At 40.8% G+C, this 18044-nt stretch overlaps 1 protein-coding gene and 1 long non-coding RNA gene across 3 annotated transcripts in view; one reads left to right on the forward strand and one right to left on the reverse strand.

The window, feature by feature from the left end:
- LOC125278911 overlaps positions 1-3742 on the forward strand; it is a 40930-nt gene extending 37188 nt beyond the window's left edge. The window contains exon 3 of one of the 2 annotated variants that reach the window (XR_007187284.1): positions 3419-3742. This is a non-coding gene — a long non-coding RNA (uncharacterized LOC125278911). The remainder of the gene's footprint in view (positions 1-3418) is intronic. The other variant, XR_007187285.1, reaches the window with a different exon arrangement.
- On the reverse strand, positions 884-9508 carry LOC125278907 (G-protein coupled receptor family C group 6 member A-like). The gene is made up of 6 exons (XM_048208314.1): positions 8519-9508; positions 7937-8228; positions 4461-5216; positions 3970-4173; positions 3767-3884; positions 884-2424 (listed from the first exon to the last, which is right to left on the reverse strand). The coding sequence occupies exons 1-6, from the start codon at positions 8734-8736 to the stop codon at positions 1286-1288; spliced, it is 2727 nt and encodes a 908-aa protein (XP_048064271.1). The 5' UTR covers positions 8737-9508; the 3' UTR covers positions 884-1285.
- Positions 9509-18044: the final 8536 nt, after the last annotated feature.

Below are 18044 nucleotides of genomic sequence, written 5' to 3' on the forward strand. Positions count from 1 at the left end.
TCACGGCTCTCAGCCCGCCCTCTGTTCGTTGATTGGCCCGGCTGTTTCCAGACCGGTGGAAAACAGAAAGCTCTGACGCTGTATCAGACTGAGTACAGAAGCGAAATGAAATTGAGCGGAAGTAGGAAGTCTGACGTAGTCAGGCTATACTTACGGTACATGGTTACAGCAAATTCTTGACATTGATTGCAGGCAGTAATGAGGTGATCAAATCAGTTGTATGGCAAAACAGTAGGTGTATTTACAATTACAAAAATGTTTTCTTTTTCTGGGGCAAACCAGTTCAACAACCAGTTCTGATAGATGCCTGTTTTCTAACACTCCCGTGTGTATCTGTGTAAACACTCAATAAACAACATTTTTGTTGAGAGGTTGAACACAATAGCCAATCAGAGGTGTTTTAAGTTAGTCAGAATCCCCTCAACAGTGCTCAAAATGCTAGGGGGAAATGCTGGTATTGTCATATTTTTTTTTAATTTTTTACTTATTATCACTGACTAGTTGGTGTTTTGTATGCCATAGTGAGCCCAAGACTGAAGAACAGGATTGGAGCTTCCAGTCCTTCAATCTTAAGTGACTTCAGTTTTTTTTTTCTACAGTGGTAAGAGTTTTCATTAAAAAAAAAAAAAAAAAAAAAAAATGGTTTAAGTGACTGTTTCAATTTCGTTTCTGTGAAATTGAACAACAACCAACAGTAGCACATGGTGAATTAAGTTCAGTGTGACTTGAGGTTAGAGTATTTATAGATGATTACTTCTAACTGAAATCCTCCCTGGATTTCTGCCAGTGATGTCCGCAATATACGGGCAAAGGATTTAAACGGAAAAATGATCCACAAGAATCACAAACAGTGACAGACACTGATAATGTCATTAAAGTTCAAAGCTCAAATCATTTTTATTGTTTATTAAATGTACAGTTTTTACAATATGCAAAAGAACAGAACAGAAAGAGGTGTGTGATTTCTGTGCCATGGGCCAGAGGTAACAACAGTTTGGTTCGTTATTTTTAGGATTACACACTTCACCATTACATTTAGTACATTAATATTTAAATGTTTAAATTAAAAATAAATGTATAAAAACTTACAGCAAAAATCATTAAATCACCATTTTAGCAACTTTGATCATGAGTTGCTAAGTGGTTACATACAGTATTGAGTTATTTACAATGTATGTAAGATGAAAATCCAGTTTATGTAAGAAAGAAGATTAACTTTTCTGGCCAAGGAAAGATTTGTTTGTTGCAGTAATTGCTAGAAGGATGCAAGAAAACACTCTTATTTTTATTTCGTACTGTGTCTTTGCCTCAGCTGGACATGGCGGGACACTGTGGGATCTATACTGCCTCTATCCATATTAAAAAAATCCTCAGTCTTTATAGTACTGGAAACATCTTTATGAATCGCACTGATCTCTATCACCAGTGGTCCTACACCAGGGGAGATGATGCCTGAGTCTGGAGTGTTTCGGCCCCCATGAAATATGTTAATGTCAGAGGCAGCGTCATCTTTAATGCCTCCAGCTAACCTCCCCATGATCGATGCCCTTGAGTGCTCGGACAGTTCCCACAGGACTATGTAGCACTTTGGGACAAAATGACAAAATATTATGCCATAGTTGGAAACCAGGATGGCTGAAGCCTGAACAATGTGCCGCTGTTCGGTCTTGTTTCTTTCAATATAAATAGGAATAAAGCAAAGCCAAACAAACAGATGAATCAACATGCTGAAAATGATGACCCCTGTCTCATTGAAATCATGTGGGACTTTTCTACCCTTGAATGCAAGAAAGAAACAAATGAAGGCCAATAGAGCTATGTAACCATGCATCACCCCAAAACCTATAATGGAGCCCTCGTCGCAGACAACATATTTTTCTAGGTCACTTCCAGGCCACTTTATATCTGGTACAGGAGACTTTCCCAAAGTCATCCATAACAACAGGATGAGTCCTTGAGCACCCGTAAGCAGGACCAAATTTATAACAGGCTTGTAGAGTTTTTTAAGCTGGTGCTGCTTGTCTGGATCAAAGGCCATGAAAGCCAGGAAAGTGCGGTAGGCTTTAACCAGGATGCATGAAACGCACAGGGTGAAACCGAGACCGTACAAGGCCTGCTGTGCCCTGCAATGATGCACAGTTGGCCTGCCAATAAACATGATTACGCTGACAAAGCTGACCGTCAGCCCCAGTAACATGAAACAAGACATTGTATTGTCAGCTTTTTTGATGACTGTGGTGTATCTGTGCACACTGAAAATGATGAATGAGGTGAACACCAGAGCCAAGCCTATTGCTGTAGCCACTAACAGAGCTATGGGATAACTATTACTCCAAGCCAGATATATCTCCAGGTATTCCTCGCATTTACTTGACCCATTAAGAGACCACTTTCCGTCTGGACATTTTAGGCATTCGGGGAGATCTGAAAAAGAAATTTGCATGTATAGAGTCATAATATATATTGCTATCAGCCCTTACAAGCTTTTTTTTCTTTATTATTGGTATATTGGAAGCAGGCTTGTTACCCATCTCTCTGATTGTGATTTGCCAATGGTGTTTTATCTGTAACTAATGACTCTAAACTGCTTAATGGATGGTTGTGTTGGTCTGGTGAGGTGAGGTGCTGTACTAGTTTCACATGTCTCATCCTTCCAAAATTTCTTTCTTCTCCCTTAATAAAATCATCTACACTGTGATATTTAGGGTGTGTTCACACTTGGCATATAAATTTGGTTTGGCCACCAAGGTTTGGATGGCAGCGTTCACATATGCTTCTAAATGAACTCTGGTATGGTTTGAATGGTATATGAACAAACCAAATGGTTTTTAACCAATGGTAAACAAACCAAAAACAGAAAGAAGAGACCCTAAAAAGGACAGTTATGGATGTTCGGTAAGTTCTGTCTCAAAATAGGCAATATGTCATAAATGCCAACCAATCAGATTGTGAATGTGTCCTTGTGCCTTTAGGTTCGGTATCTTTTCATTTGGTGAGCGATAAGTGGATCAGGACTAAATGTTTTTTTTTTTTTTTTTGGTCAGGACCAAATGAACCAAGCAAAACAAACTACACGTGTGAACACACCCTCTTAATGTTCATCTATTAATCGATCTGGTAAGTAGTGTGATAATGTGCTGTCAGCAGCTTTGTGTTGAGTTTTTGTTTCTTTTTCTGTTCCAGGTTTCAAAAGTACTCAACAATTATCCATCTACTGTACATTAACAACTATTTTGATGCCTAAATTTACTTGAACATAAAGCTGAGAAAATGATGTTCAACATTTCATTCAGTAATGTTAGGCTGTTTTGATTTATATGCTGTTGAATGTTTGATGATCATGTTATTATTTTACATGTGTAACAGCAATGCTTAGATCATTTGTTTCTGCTTCTTCTTCACATGTGTTTTGATCCAGAGATTCTGTACTCTTTCAGAAGATGTAATAGCGCCCCCTACCATATAACAGTGAAAACACCAATTGCTGGAAAATTCTGTCACTGGTGGGGAAGGAGTTAAAATAATTGGCTTGTTGACAAGAAATACCTCTGGGTGTGACATACTGCTGTGAAAAACTCAAAAGACCATAACTACACATTTTGTCACAACTGAATTTTGATTGATGGGTTTGGCTTAACTATGCTCAATAATGTCAATAATAATAAAATCTGAAGACAGTTCCAGTGTTGCTGGTTTCTGCTATTTATGGTCAGATACCCTGTATCAAAAATTTTCTAGTGAATTCTGTCAATGAATTCTGATTTACCATATCCATCAGTATATTTTCCTTCAGGACATTCAACGCAGTTGTAGCAGCAGGAGATCTTTGACTGGTTCTTCGCATAACCAGGCATGCAAGAATTTGAGCACTTGGACAAGGGCAGCTGAAAAACACATGTCAATGATTGTCAGTTGTTTTCTTGTTGTGGTGGTGGATAAAATAGCTAGAGTAGAGACGGCACAACTCACGCTGTTATTTATAGACTGGTATTGACTGAAGATCTCCACGTCTCCTTTATTCAGTAGGAATTTTCCCACAACTTCAATAATTCGTTCATCACCATTTTCCTTCCACATAATGAGGTCATAGCCATCCACAAAGTCACCGTGTTCATCAAAGAAATATCTATTGCCATCGAGTGTGAAATTCACACTGCGCATACTTTCCACTAGCTGCAAAAAAGATTGAGATTTAATAATTTATTACACTGTAGTTCATGCAGCCTCATTTATTTATTTTAATTTTACATTTAATGTTCATGTACGTTTTTTTCATCCACTCACGAACCCCCACTTGGGAAACCCTGAACTAGGTTAACAATAATTTCTGCATATACTAATGCATTTTTACCTTAATTTTGCCAACAGTTTTAACAAAAAGCATCAATGTATTGCGAACGAACAACAGTTAACAATAACCGTTAACCTTGACTAATAAATGTCATGTATAGAGATGTCACCTTCCAGGGTGGGAAGTTGGTCTCTCCGGAGCAGGCGGTCTCGTTGCACTTCAGGAGTTTCCTGAGCCCATGCGCTATAGCATATATGGCCACCCTCTCTCCGTAGGCCTCTCTGTGGTCCACTGCATACAGAATGTCATCTACGGTGCAGTTCGAGGGCCACAGCGAGCAGTTCAGTCTCTGCTGCTTGTACTCTTCTATGTAGTCATTTCTTGCTCCTGGCGTTGGCCTGAGGTTTCTCAAGTAGTCTTCAAACCCTGGTATATTTCCCATGGTAAAAGAAAAGCCAAATATTTTACCCACTTTTTTTATGTCGTTCATCTTTGTTAAGGGCCGGTATAAGGACCAGACGTCACTTGCAATCCAGACTCTGCTTGTGTTGGTTTGGATCATCTCCTTGAAAAGCTTCTCCACCAGCTGTGGCTTCAGAATGAGCAGCACCACCTTGGCAGAAGACTCTCTTATGGTCTTGGCAGCATCTTTGATGTACTTTTCGATGTCAACGTGGTCCAAGTAGTGTGGTACCACTTTCACAAAGTCAGCACATATTTTTCCCGCTGATTCTTCCACAAAGCTTTGGTAGGCCGCTCTACCGTAGTCATCATCTCCATACACGACACCAACCCAGTTCCATGAGAAATGAGATACGAGCTTGACCAGCGCCTGAGCTTGGTAGATGTCACTCGGAATCACGCGCATGAAAGACGGATACCGCAGTTTGTCACTCAGAACTGGCGCAGAGGATTGGGTGCTGACCTGTTGACAGATAAAGATAGTTGCTTAACACTGTGTCCTAAACAGATGCAATGCTGTGACATGATAAAAGGCATCTTTTCCATGTTAATCAGAGTTTGTCTTAGCAAGCTACAAGTTTTTTTTTATCCCTGCAATGTCGTGACTGAAACAACAACATACATTATGACAATGATAATCTCAGGTGCTGATTATGTGCTTTATTTAATGTTAAAAAAATTATTATGAGTTAGGATATTATTTTGTTTGCCTTTTATAGCCATGCTGAAACAACATAATTCACCTCAAAGCTTGAAAATAAATAAATGTAAACAAGAACGTTGGAACTGTAAGCAAACAAGTATTTTATGACAAAGTCTGTTTCAGTCACTCAGTATGTATTTTTAATAATGTTAAAATTATGTGTAATATTTATGAATTTGATTGTGAATTGATCCATTTGGTTGCCAGACCAGTGTGTTTGCAGAGAGACTCCGCCCACACTCTCTTCTGATTGGCTGTGATTTTCTATTGATTTGGTTGTGAGTGCAGTGCTCTTGCAGAGAGACTCCGCCCACACGCTCTTCTGATTGGATGTGATCTTGGATTGATTTGGTTGTGAGCGCAGTGTGATTATAGAGAGACTCCGCCCACAAGCTCTTCTGATTGGATGTGACCTTGGGATGATTTGGTTGTGAGTGCAGTGCGATTGTAGAGAGACTCCGCCCACACTCTCTTCTGATTGGATGTGATTTTCTATTGATTTGGTTGTGAGTGCAGTGTTCTTGCAGAGAGACTCCACCCACATGCTCTTCTGATTAGCTGTGATTTTCTATTGATTTGGTTGCAAGTGCAGTGAGACTCCTCCCACATGCTGTTCTGATTGGCTTTGATTTTAATTGATTTGGGGTGCTTCTCAATATCCCTCCTCGTCTCCTCGCTCCTCCGTCCTCCATCCTATGACCCGGAAAACAATCGAGCTCAGCCATCTTGAAGGACATCTCAATTCTCTAATTGCACCGTGAGGAGGCGAGGAACGAGGAGTGAGGAAGCTTCCTGAGGAGTTATGAGTGAGGATACACAGGTGCATCCTTTGCGGAAGTCTTTCTCATTGAGAAACGTGACGCACGCATAAATTCTCCTCCCCCTTCTTATCTGTCACAATAATTTAAATGTATGCTTTACTTTTACAGATTAAATAAACTTTATATCTCATATATTTCAACTAGGCATCTTGCTTTATTAATATTTATTATATTTTTTTTAAATAACCAAACTTTAACAACATGTGGGTAGATCCCTCGAGCGCAGCTGATGACGCTTTGAAGTGACGCTAAAGGGAGCGAGGATTTATCATTTCACTTGATTCAATTCCTCCGTCCTCTCGTCTTTTCCTTGCGTCCTTCCCTCGCATCCTGGAGGGGTGGAGCTAAGACGCGTGGAAAGGAAGCAAGGAAAGGAAACGAGCATGCACAAATAAGAATTGAGAAGCACCCTTGGTTGCGACTGCAGTGCGCTTGCAGAGAGACTCCATCCACACGCTCTTCTGATTGGCTGTGTTTTTTTGATTGATTTTTTTGTGACTCATCATATTATGTCCATTACAAAAGATTACTGCAGATTTTATATATAGAAAAATGCATTTTTTTTGGACACGAAAAAACTGCAATATCGCAGTATAGCTGCAATACAACTGCAGTTTTAATGCTGAATGTTGAACTTCAATGTACTTTTCAATGTACAGTTGTACTGTGATTATACTTCATTATACTGCAAATCTATGGTTGTGCTTAATTATACTAAAGTTATACTACTTTTTTACTGCAGTTGTACTTCAATATATTGCAGTTGTACTTCAATATACTACAATTATTTTTTGTAAGGGAAATTCAACAGACCAACAGAAAGCTGTTTGGTTTAAAAAGTGTCTTAATTGTGAGCTGTGCTCATACATCGCTACGCTATTGACAATAGACCTCTTTTTACCGATGTGTCTGCACCTTTAGTCAGTTATAATGAAAGCATGACAGGTTTACTGTCTAGAGTTACAGAAAGTTTTACTGGTCTTAAAGCAACAGTTCACCCAAAACTGACAATTCTGTTATCAGAGGGAGACTTTGTTCAGCTTGTCAAGCTCCAAATATGGCTTCTGTGCTATATTACACGTTTTCTGAAGCCATGCTAGTTTTGTGTGATGGATGGACCAACATTTGTTTACAACAAGAGTTTATCACTGGTAATCTTTCCAGTTTTGAATCTACACAAGGGGATTGTTGCAATGATGCCACAGAAGAGCCATTTTTTGTTTCCCAAAGAAACCTTTTAGTGATCATTTCTTAAAAGAAACCATTTTTGCTTTGTATGAAGAATCTTCTCATTTAAAAAAACAATTACATTTTGTGGATTGGAAAGGTTTCATTGATGTTAAAGGTTCTTCATGGAACCATCAAGCAAAGATTTGCCAAAGCATGACTTCAGAATTCATGGAATATAACGTGTGAGTCATAAGGACTACAGTTTTGATATGTTTACGATGCTTTAATTGTTCTTTCAGGGCACTCTTTGTTCTTCTTGGAGTTTTATAGGCTATGAACTGTTTGGAAAAAAGTGGCATGAAGATTCTCCATAGAAGAAATAAATAGATTTGGGACATGAGTGCAAGTAAAAGATGACAGAACTGACATTATTTGGTGAAGTATTCATGCAAACTCTGGCTTTAATGAGGTACAGAGTTAAGAAATTACCTGAGGACACAGGTAGAGGCTGAGGAGCTTGGCAATAGCGATGGATAACTCTGAGTATCTTTCTCCCAGAAGAGCTTTCACTGGCGGACGAAAGTCTGAGTAGTCTGAAAGGGCCGGCAGAGAGTCGTTAATTGCCAGTAAATGTTCCACACAGTGCAGTGCTTTGGTGGGAGATGCACAGGGATCACAGACTTTATATCCCAGCTTAATCCCCGGAAGCAACATGGAGTTATTGATTTCTTCAATTGTAAAGATGGCACCCAGCGATTGTAGAAATGTGACCAGATCAAAACTGGCAAAAAGAGAAAGACACTTCTTATTGTTAATTACTTAGGTGACCAGCCTATTATTGCATATTATTTATTATTAATTATAATAATAATAGTACATAGATCCCACAACAATTTAAAAATAAAAATGCATTGTTAACAAATGAGATTTTAATGACATTTTGACCACTGAACTCGTCAATACTTTCCATTTCAGAAATCTGATCACCTTAGTATTAATAAGTATTCAAAAGATCAGTTTTTTTGGTGTCAGCAGCATTTAAAAACATGAGAAAGCCTTGCGGATACTCACTCAGTACAGACGAATGGCTGAGGTCTAGTTCGCTTATGAAGGTTGATTACTTTTGAGTGTATTGAGTTAAAAATTGCGATGTTAACGTCTCCTTCCATGTACGCTCCGCACAGGGAGCTGGGAATGTCGCAACGGACCCACAATCCCATGCTCAGCATCATCACAGCCAGCACACAAACCTCAAGACGGGACTTCATGGCTGTAAATGTATGGAGCATCGTGTCATGGATCTATTTATTGTAAAACTGGTTCTGCTTTTTGGGTGACGTGAACATAAGGGCTGGCTTTGGAGGTGAACTGAGGTGTCTGAACATTAACTCTTTCCCAGGGAAGTGGAGAAATTCACCTGCTCCGCCACATTTTTGCAGCCTGTGATGGAATGTCGACTCTTTATGATGTTTTATAAACGTAGTTCAGGAGGAACAAGTCAAATAAGATACCCAATCATTACATCATCTTAATCATTACGTCATCTCAACCAGCTGTCAACAATCTGTAATCAATGTATCTACCCAATCAGCATGAGTTCAGGCCTGTATATAATCACAGTCAAACTCACCCAAGGATCCTCGACAGTTTCCAGAATCCCTCCACCACCCCGTCTCCTCACACTCTCTGGATTACTTCATATAATTTAAAAGGAGGGGGGGGGGGGTACTCTGTGTTCGGGCCGATTACCGAGCTCGGAGCCCTCTCCCCGGACAGCACGCCAAATACGTTTACCAATTAATTTACCTGACTTATTTGTAAGTGTGAACTCGTGAACTGGAAGTTACAGTAACAGTTGTTTTCATTTTATTTGAGATGGCAAGAAATGATGGCAGAACCAAGAAGAGCTGAGACTTCAGGATTGGGTCTGGAGGTGAAACACTCCAACATCAGCTGTGATAAATCAACAGTCACATTGTTAATGTGCATTAAGGGTAGTGTCACGATCACCATCTGTTCCTGTTACAATCCTGTCAGTTCCCGGACTACATTTCCCATCATCCCCCGTCAATCACATGCACTCACTCCACCTGTTGCCACATACAGCCATGCACACTCCACACTAATCACCACACCCAGCTGAGACGCATTACCTGGACTATAAAGGACTCATACACACACCACCTCACCGCGAAGTCTTGATTCCTTGTGACAATTCTGAGCGTTATTTCCCTCTCTGCCTGTCTGTTACTGTTCCTGTTTATTGACCCGTTGCTGCCTGCCCTGACCCTTGCCTTGTATTCTGTTCTGTGAATGATATCCGCCTGTCCTCGACCTACCGCCTGTACTCTGACCACGACTCTGCCTGTCCCTTGCTTTTCCTGTTTGCCCCTGATCGACCCAGCCTGTACGACTATGCTCACTGTAAATAATAGGTTGCATTTGGATCTTACCATGAGTCCTGCCTCGTTACAGAAGACTTCGCCACCACCACGATCCAGCAGCTTTCCCGGAGGACCTCTATACGGTATGGACATTGATCAATTGTTGTTGTGGAGTACGCAGGGCACACGATCACTGGAGGATTACATCACAGAATATCTAAACCTAGCTTATTATTCGGATCTGCCTGATTGCGCACTCATTGACTTTTTCTGTGATGGAGTTAACCAGCCACTCAAAGAACAATTAGTTCGCAATGGACCCCGTTCCACCCTCAGTCACTTTTTGGATTATGCTTTGTTGACTGTTGGCTCTCCGTTTACTGTGGGTGTCGCGGAGGAACGTGATTCCTCGTCTGGTTGTGTAATGGCCGCCGCGCCAGATGACACTCACAAAATGGCGGTCACCACAATAACAACACCAAGTCAGGTCAGCACTGATTACCTTGAACCAAGTCACGTCTCCGCTGATCGCCCAGAGCATTGTCACGTCTCCGCTGATCGCCCAGAGCAACGTCACGTCTCTGGATCAGTCAGAAAGTGGCTAGGATTGTGTTCCAGTGTGACTGATCCACCGCTGATTTCAGCACGAGCGGCTGGTATTCCCGAGCATCCACCAGCCGCTTCACTCTCAAGCCAGCCGGCCGCTTTGCACGTGAGCTCGCTGATTGCAACGTACTCAAATTCCCCGGTTGCAACGCTCTTAAATTCCCCCTTTGCAACGCTCTCAAATTCTTCGGTTGCAACGCACTCAAAGTCGCCGATGGCAACGCACTCAAATGCACCGGTTGCAACGCACTCAAGCGCCCTGGACGCAATGGACAAGATGGTTGCTTTGCCAGTGCCTACGGGCAAGATGGCCGCCCCTTCGGTGCTCACGGAGGTAGGGGGCGTTCCAGCCATTGAGTCCGCTCCAGAACCCGCTTCAGCCAGTGAGTCTGCTCCAGAAACCGCTCCAGTCGGTGAACCATCGCCTCACTCTCGGAGGAGGAGGAGGAGGAGGAAGAAGGCGTCCTCCTCTCCTCAAGACGCAGACGCCCTTCAAGAGGCCGCTGTGGGCCTGGGGACCATTCCAGAGGTCTCTCCTGCTCCGTCTTGCCCTGCCGGCGCCACCAGTGCTCCTTGCCCTGCCGGCGCCACCAGTGCTCCTTGCCCTGCCGGCGCCACCTGTGCTTCTTGCCCTGCCGGCGCCACCTGAGCTCCTCACTCTGCCGGCACCTGTGCTCCTCGCCCTGCCGGCGCCACCTGTGCTCCTCGCCCTGCCGGCGCCACCTGTGCTCCTCGCCCTGCCGGCGCCACCTGAGCTCCTCGCCCTGCCGGCGCCACTTGTATTCCTCGCCCTGCCAGCGCCTCCCAACCACTTTGCTCTGCCAGCACCACCCAAGCACTTTGCCCTGCCAGTGCCGCCCAAACGCCTTGCACTGCCGGCGTTATCCAAGCTCCTTGCCCATCAACCCGCTACGTACTCCGTTGATCTCCCCAAGAACTGTTTTGGGGGGGGCAGTATACCTAGGGGTGGGGAGTTTGTGGGTGGGAACCCTGCACGGCCGCGGTCATCAGCGGCCTCCGAACTGCCTGTGGCTCCTGACCAGCCGTGGCGGCCCAAGCCACCTGACCTGGCGTGGCTGCCCAAGCCACCTGACCTGCCGTGGTTGCCCGAACCACCTGACCTGCTGTGGCTGCCTGAGCCACCTGACCCGCCGTGGCTGCCCGAGGCACCTGACCCACCGTGGCTGCCCAGGCTACCTGACCCACCATGGCTATCTTGGAACTTGCATTGGAGACCCTGCTCCCGTCCAGACTCCAATGCACCCACCCCCCTCCCTATTCGTGCCATTGACGGCGCGAGGATGCGCCTTCCAGGAGGGGGACATTCTGTCACGATCACCATCTGTTCCTGTTACAATCCTGTCAGTTCCCGGACTACATTTCCCATCATCCCCCCTGTCAATCACATGCACTCACTCCACCAATCACCTGTTGCCACATACAGCCATGCACACTCCACACTAATCACCACACCCAGCTGAGACGCATTACCTGGACTATAAAGGACTATAATACACACACCACCTCACCGCGAAGTCTTGATTCCTTGTGACAATTCTGAGCGTTATTTCCCTGTCTGCCTGTCTGTTACTGTTCCTGTTTATTGACCCGTTGCTGCCTGCCCTGACCCTTGCCTTGTATTCTGTTCTGTGAATGATATCCGCCTGTCCTCGACCTACAGCCTGTACTCTGACCACGACTCTGCCTGTCCCTTGCTTTTCCTGTTTGCTCCTGATCGACCCAGCCTGTACGACTATGCTCACTGTAAATAAAAGGTTGCATTTGGATCTTACCATGAGTCCTGCCTCGTTACAGGTAGATACTGTACAAGGGAACATACGTATGCTTCTAGATGTCAGCAGCAGCGCTAAGAAAAGTGAATTGGGAAATGAAAACCAACCAACTGAAGTACTAACTATAAAAAGGAGCAGTGAGAATAAAATGGAAAGGGTTTTAGACACACACACATGATCCTCTGCATGAACACAAATACATGTGATATTAATACAGTATAATTTCCTACATATTCATATTGACCTTACATCCCATTTAATCTCTCCTAATAAGTGAGATGTTGCTTTCCAATATCTGCTACCACACTAAACCAGTCAATACTGTTTTTGCCTTTCTGACTTCTGCAGTTTTTTTTTTTTTTTTTTTTTTTTTTTTTTTGTGGTTTCACCCCGAGTCATGTCATATATTGTCAATCATAACGGGACCATTTAAAAATGATAAATGTACATGAATCTCAGGTCATTTCTCACATTGGATCTTATTCACTAATAACTGCATACACTATTCATATTTATACACACATTTGAACTTCTGTGTACGCACATGAATTGATGAAAATTCAATCATTAATTACTCACCCTCATGTTGTTCTACACCCGTAAGACCTTCGTTCATCTTCTGAACACAAATTAAGATATTTTTGATAAAATCCGATGGCTCGGTGAAGTCTGCATCGTCAGCAATAACAACCCTTTTCAATGCCCATGAAGCTTCAAAGCTGTACGAATCTTTTGTTTCGAATCAGTGGTTCAGAGATTACTCACCCTCATGCTGTTCTACACCCGTAGAACTTTGAAGCTTCATGAAGCACTGTTTTGAATTTGCCCATTACTAGATATTGTTTAATAAAGTCGCTATTTTGTTATTTTTGGCCCACAAAAAGTAGTCTCGTCGCTTTATAATATTAAGGTTGAACCACTGTAGTCACATGACTGTTTTATATTTGTTTTTAGTAGCTTTCTGGGCATTGAAAAAGGGAGTGTTATTGCTGGCTATGCAGGCCTCATATTTTATCAAAAATATCTTAATTTGTGTTCAAAAGATGAACGAAGGTCTTACGGGTGTAGAACAGCATGAGGGTGAGTAATTAATGACAGAATTTACATTTTTGGCTGAACTAACCCTTTAAGGCTCGTTCACACCAAGAACGATTACTATAAAGATAACAATAAAGATATATTTCTAAAAATCATTCTAAATATAAAAGAATAGCCCTGTCCACACCACAGGTAACGATAACGATATAGAGAAATTATATCATTGGGATATCTTTCAGAACAATTTTTTTCCAGCTGTTGATCGATCAAACAATGACAGCCAATCAGAATCCATTCTAATTTAAAGGCTCGCGCATTTAAAATGGCAGACGACATTGCGGAGAAGTTAATCACTGAGGTCCAGAAAAATCCACCCACTGTGTGACAAGTCAAACCCATTTTCAAGGATACTTTAAAGAAAATGGATATATGGAAAACAATTGGTCATATGCTAGGAATAAATGCTGAGAAGTATTAACAATGAGATTATTATGGCAAGCTAACAGTGCATACAAAATTACCTCAGGTATCCAGCACTAGTTTTGACAACATTGTCTTGCTTCATTGAAGTTGCAGTGAAAAAGAACAGGTGTTGTTTTTATTCCACTATATTGACTTCACTGTCTAAATTCACTGTTAGATTAGATCGATTACACTAGCTATTCACTCAAAACATAGCATGCTGAAGACATCTGCTGGTTAAAGCCGTATAAATGCAACAATAACAGCAAAAACATGTTGTACACACTTTGAAACAGCAGTGCGTGAGATTAGAATAAACAGACCATTATCATTTGTTGGTGTGGACGCAAATATAGTTATTGTTATAGTTATCTTTATAATTATCATTCTTGGTGTGAACAGGCCTTTAACCTCGTTCTAATGTTCATGAATTCAGAGTATTCTAAATGAGCGACCGCATGGCAAGGTTAGTAATTTACATAAAACACGGCCACACCATGTCCATATAAGGGCATTCCACACACCCTTTGCTTTCATCACTCTCAAACAGCGAGATCTTCGAGCATTGCCAAGAGTGGCATCCTCAAAACAAGTTCAAACACAATAAACACCTTTTATACAGACATTACAGACCTCTGATTAGCTGTACATACATGGATCTGTGTCTTTATGCCGAGTTACCTTGCAGCTTGAGCTATGATGCACTTTTTTATTTATTTATTTTTTTACTTTTTTACTGATAGGCCTATATATGGTGAAATATAACTTATTTAAGATTTATATCTTTGTTTAAAATGTCATCATAACATGTTTATAAGGCCACCAAGAGTATGTAATTTTTGCATAGATGTTCCTACATTTTTTGCAATTTAGAATAAATTTTATAACAAGATTTAATGATGAATCATGGTTTGTTAGTGAAAACATTCATACGCAGATTTCACACACTAATTTGAGCCTACACATGCTTAGTGAATGAGACCCATTGTTGTGTGAGTTTACATCTCTGTGAGTGACAGGAGAAGACATTTTCAATGAGAGATTCCTCTCACATGATCTCATTATGATATTATACTGACTGAATCTGAACTGAGTTATGCTATACAGACAATATTAAAGATCTGTTCATGATTCTGAACCTGAAACACTGAATATGGACACAATAAAAGAATAATGACTGACCTGAAACACTTAGATGAATGTCCCAGAGAAGCCAAATAATTTGATAAAGACAGACACATGAAAAATGTTTCACAACTTGTGTCCAACTTTTGTGTATTCATCAAAAGATTCAAGTTGGGAACATTATGATCTTTATGATAGACTTTTGTTATTGAAATCTTCATTGTGCCTGATAGTAACTTATAGTATAGTAATAAAAAACATTAATATTTCAGATATTGTTGTTCCGATGTGTGTTCTCATCTGTTTGTGTTTGGACTGGGTTCAGGAATGGGATTTTATTTTCTTCAGGTTCTTTAAACCAGAAAAAAGAGAATGTAGTAAAACTGGATATACTTGATACTAATAGTGCACGCCTACTAATCTTTTTTTTTTCTTGCATCAAGTCAGGAATGTGAGAGAAAAATACTTTCACTCTATTTGAAAAATTAATATTGTGAAATATAACCATCTTTGTTCAAGTATAATGAAGCCGCTCGAGATGCAGTGCAGCATTCAGACATGATGCACAGAGATAAAATATGTTAGCCTACACAATTCAAATATGACATTCAGAGGTACAAAAAATATTAAAGTATGTGAAATAAAGTGTACTATACAGTGTCAGTTTGCAGTATGTGAACAGAATGTTACAAAATCCTAGAATGTGTTTTATTTTACACGTTATCAGTGTGTTCATGTCACAGCAATAATGTACAGGACAGCATCAGGTTCACATTAACTCAGCAGTAGGAACTTCCCTATAATACTCTACAACTATAGCAGTTAAAAACTGTAAGTTGTGTTTAATAAACTGTTTATTACAAGAATAAAAAAAAAACTGCCAGTGCAGAAGCAGCAGAGAGACAGAGATCCTGCCGGCCTTCATGAGTTTACATGAGCGCTGCCTCTTTATAAAGAACGTATCAGTATCAAGTGAAACGAACCCCTCTAGTGTTCACAGTGATGAAGAACAGACAAACAAATGAGTTTATTACTGTCTATTAATTATTCTATTCACTGAGTTTCTATTACTACTAATTAAAAACAAAAAAAACAAAACAAAGAAAACACTGACAATATGTTATTGAGATTGCGTTCGAATGTTACTGTGAGAAGGAGATGCTGATCGAAGGCTAGTTCCACACAAAAGTGAGCAACCGCATCCACAGTGGCTGCTAGTGAAGGCCACATGGGATCATAGTCAGTGTAATTGCCAAGTAAGACGTGTTCCTGGAGGGAAATGATAAGGCAAGTGTAGAAGCACCTAACCCTTGTTTTAAACCTAAACTTGAAATTAAAGGGTTAGTTCACCCAAAAATGAAAATTATCCCATAATTTTCAAAAAATGAGTCTCATTTGATTGGGTGAGCCAGCCGTCAATCTCAGTGGGCCAGCGCCTTCCTTATATAGCCTCACCATTGGTCCACACAATCCTCCATCCCTTAGAGTAAAAAAACAAAAAATCCTTTGATTAAAGGATTAGTTCACTTTCAAATGAAAATTAGCCCAAGCTTTACTCACCCTCAAGCCATCCTAGATGTATATGACTTTTTTCTTTCTGATGAACACAATCGGAGTTATATTAATAAATATCGTGACACATCTGAGCTTTATAATGGCAGTGAACAGGGTTCACAAGTATGAGCTGAAGAAAGTCCTTCCATCCACATCAATCCATTATAAACATACTCCACACGGCTCTGGAAGGTTAATAAAGGACTTCTGAAGAGAAGCAATGCATTTGTGTGAAGAAAAATATCCATATTTAACAAGTTATGAAGTAAAATATCCAGCTTCTGCAAGACTGCCTTCCTTATTCAAATGATGAAGAAAGTGTAAAACTCGCAGTTCAAATAGCTTATGCTACGTTCTACGCCTTCCCTATTCAACTTACGGAAAAAGCTTAATTGACGTGATGCCAGTTTACACTTTCTTCTTAACTTGAATAAGGAAGACTAGATATTTTACTTCATAACTTGTTAAATATGGATTTTTTTTTTTTACACAAATGCATCGCAAATGGACAACTTTGTGACATGTTTTTTGCAGCGGCACAATTGGGGGTTAGGTGCCTTGCTCAAGGACACTTTGGTTGTGGGTAATGAGAGTGCTGTCCATTCACACCCACCTACATTTCCTGCTGGTACTGAGACTCGAACCTGCAACTTTCGAGTTACAAATTCTCTAACCATTAGGCCACAACTGCCCTTCTAGTTCCTCAGAGTATTTTATGCCTTTAAGGTACTATTATGATCTTTTAGGGGTGAATAAGGTAATAAGTCCCTTTAAGGGTTCTTCCCCAGTGACAAGCTGTTTTTTTCTGCGAGTGTTTAGTTAGACAGATGGTTATCTGTTGTGTATGTAGGCCATCAGGACAGGTGATTCAGTAGTTCTCACAGCTCGTACAGGTGCAGGTATGAACTTCCCCATCAACATTCTTTTTCTTGATATCTCAGTCTGTTTTTGTTCTTGTTTGTTTGTTTCTTTTTCACTTTAATTTTCAGAAAGCAGAACTGTCTTCATGACCTCAGTTATGAAGAATGTGCAATCATAACAGATTTTCCAGTTCCTCTGGTTTTCTGCTGGGTTTTCCTCTTGACTGACATCAAAGTTAAATGGTTTAAATATAAAAAGTTTAAAAGTTTAAAAAATGACAGTTTCAGTTGGTAGTTTTAAGCCATAAGAGCATCTGGTGCTGTAAGATGCTAAAAGACACCCATGTTCAGTTAATGTACGAACATTAATAGTTGGAGTATCTACCAAGAAGTAACAGGTGTATGACTACTGTAACTGTGGACTGTTTACAGTTACTAGAAAACATTGTAAACTGGCATGAATGACTATGTTCACAGAAAACCAGAAATCACTGTGAATCACACAATAATCACAGAACAATAAACTTCTTTGTTGAGTTGTTTCCATGACACATTTTGTTCTATAAATGTAATTGTTTCTGAAGCACTTTAGGTACACTAATATGGTTTACGCAGCTGCAGTATGGCAAACACATGGCACAAGTTGTGTACTTACGGTACATGGTTACAGCAAATTCTTGACATTGCAGGCAGTAATGAGGTGATAAAATCAGTTGTATGGCAAAACAGTAGGTATTTTTACAATTACAATTTTTTTTTTCTTTTTCTGGGGCAA

The sequence above is a fragment of the Megalobrama amblycephala genome, linkage group LG11 (genome assembly GCF_018812025.1).
Source record: "Megalobrama amblycephala isolate DHTTF-2021 linkage group LG11, ASM1881202v1, whole genome shotgun sequence".
Lineage (NCBI taxonomy): Eukaryota > Metazoa > Chordata > Actinopteri > Cypriniformes > Xenocyprididae > Megalobrama > Megalobrama amblycephala.

Bases quoted from the DNA above. Each gene is read 5' to 3' on its own strand.
- LOC125278907 (XM_048208314.1), bottom strand. From the start codon at position 8,736: ATGCTCCATACATTTACAGCCATGAAGTCCCGTCTTGAGGTTTGTGTG. The intron at 8,229-8,518 runs GTGAGTATCCGC...TCTTTTTGCCAG, and splicing joins CAGCCATTCGTCTGTACTGA to TTTTGATCTGGTCACATTTC. The intron at 4,174-4,460 runs GTGACATCTCTA...TCTTTTTTGCAG, and splicing joins CCAACTTCCCACCCTGGAAG to CTAGTGGAAAGTATGCGCAG.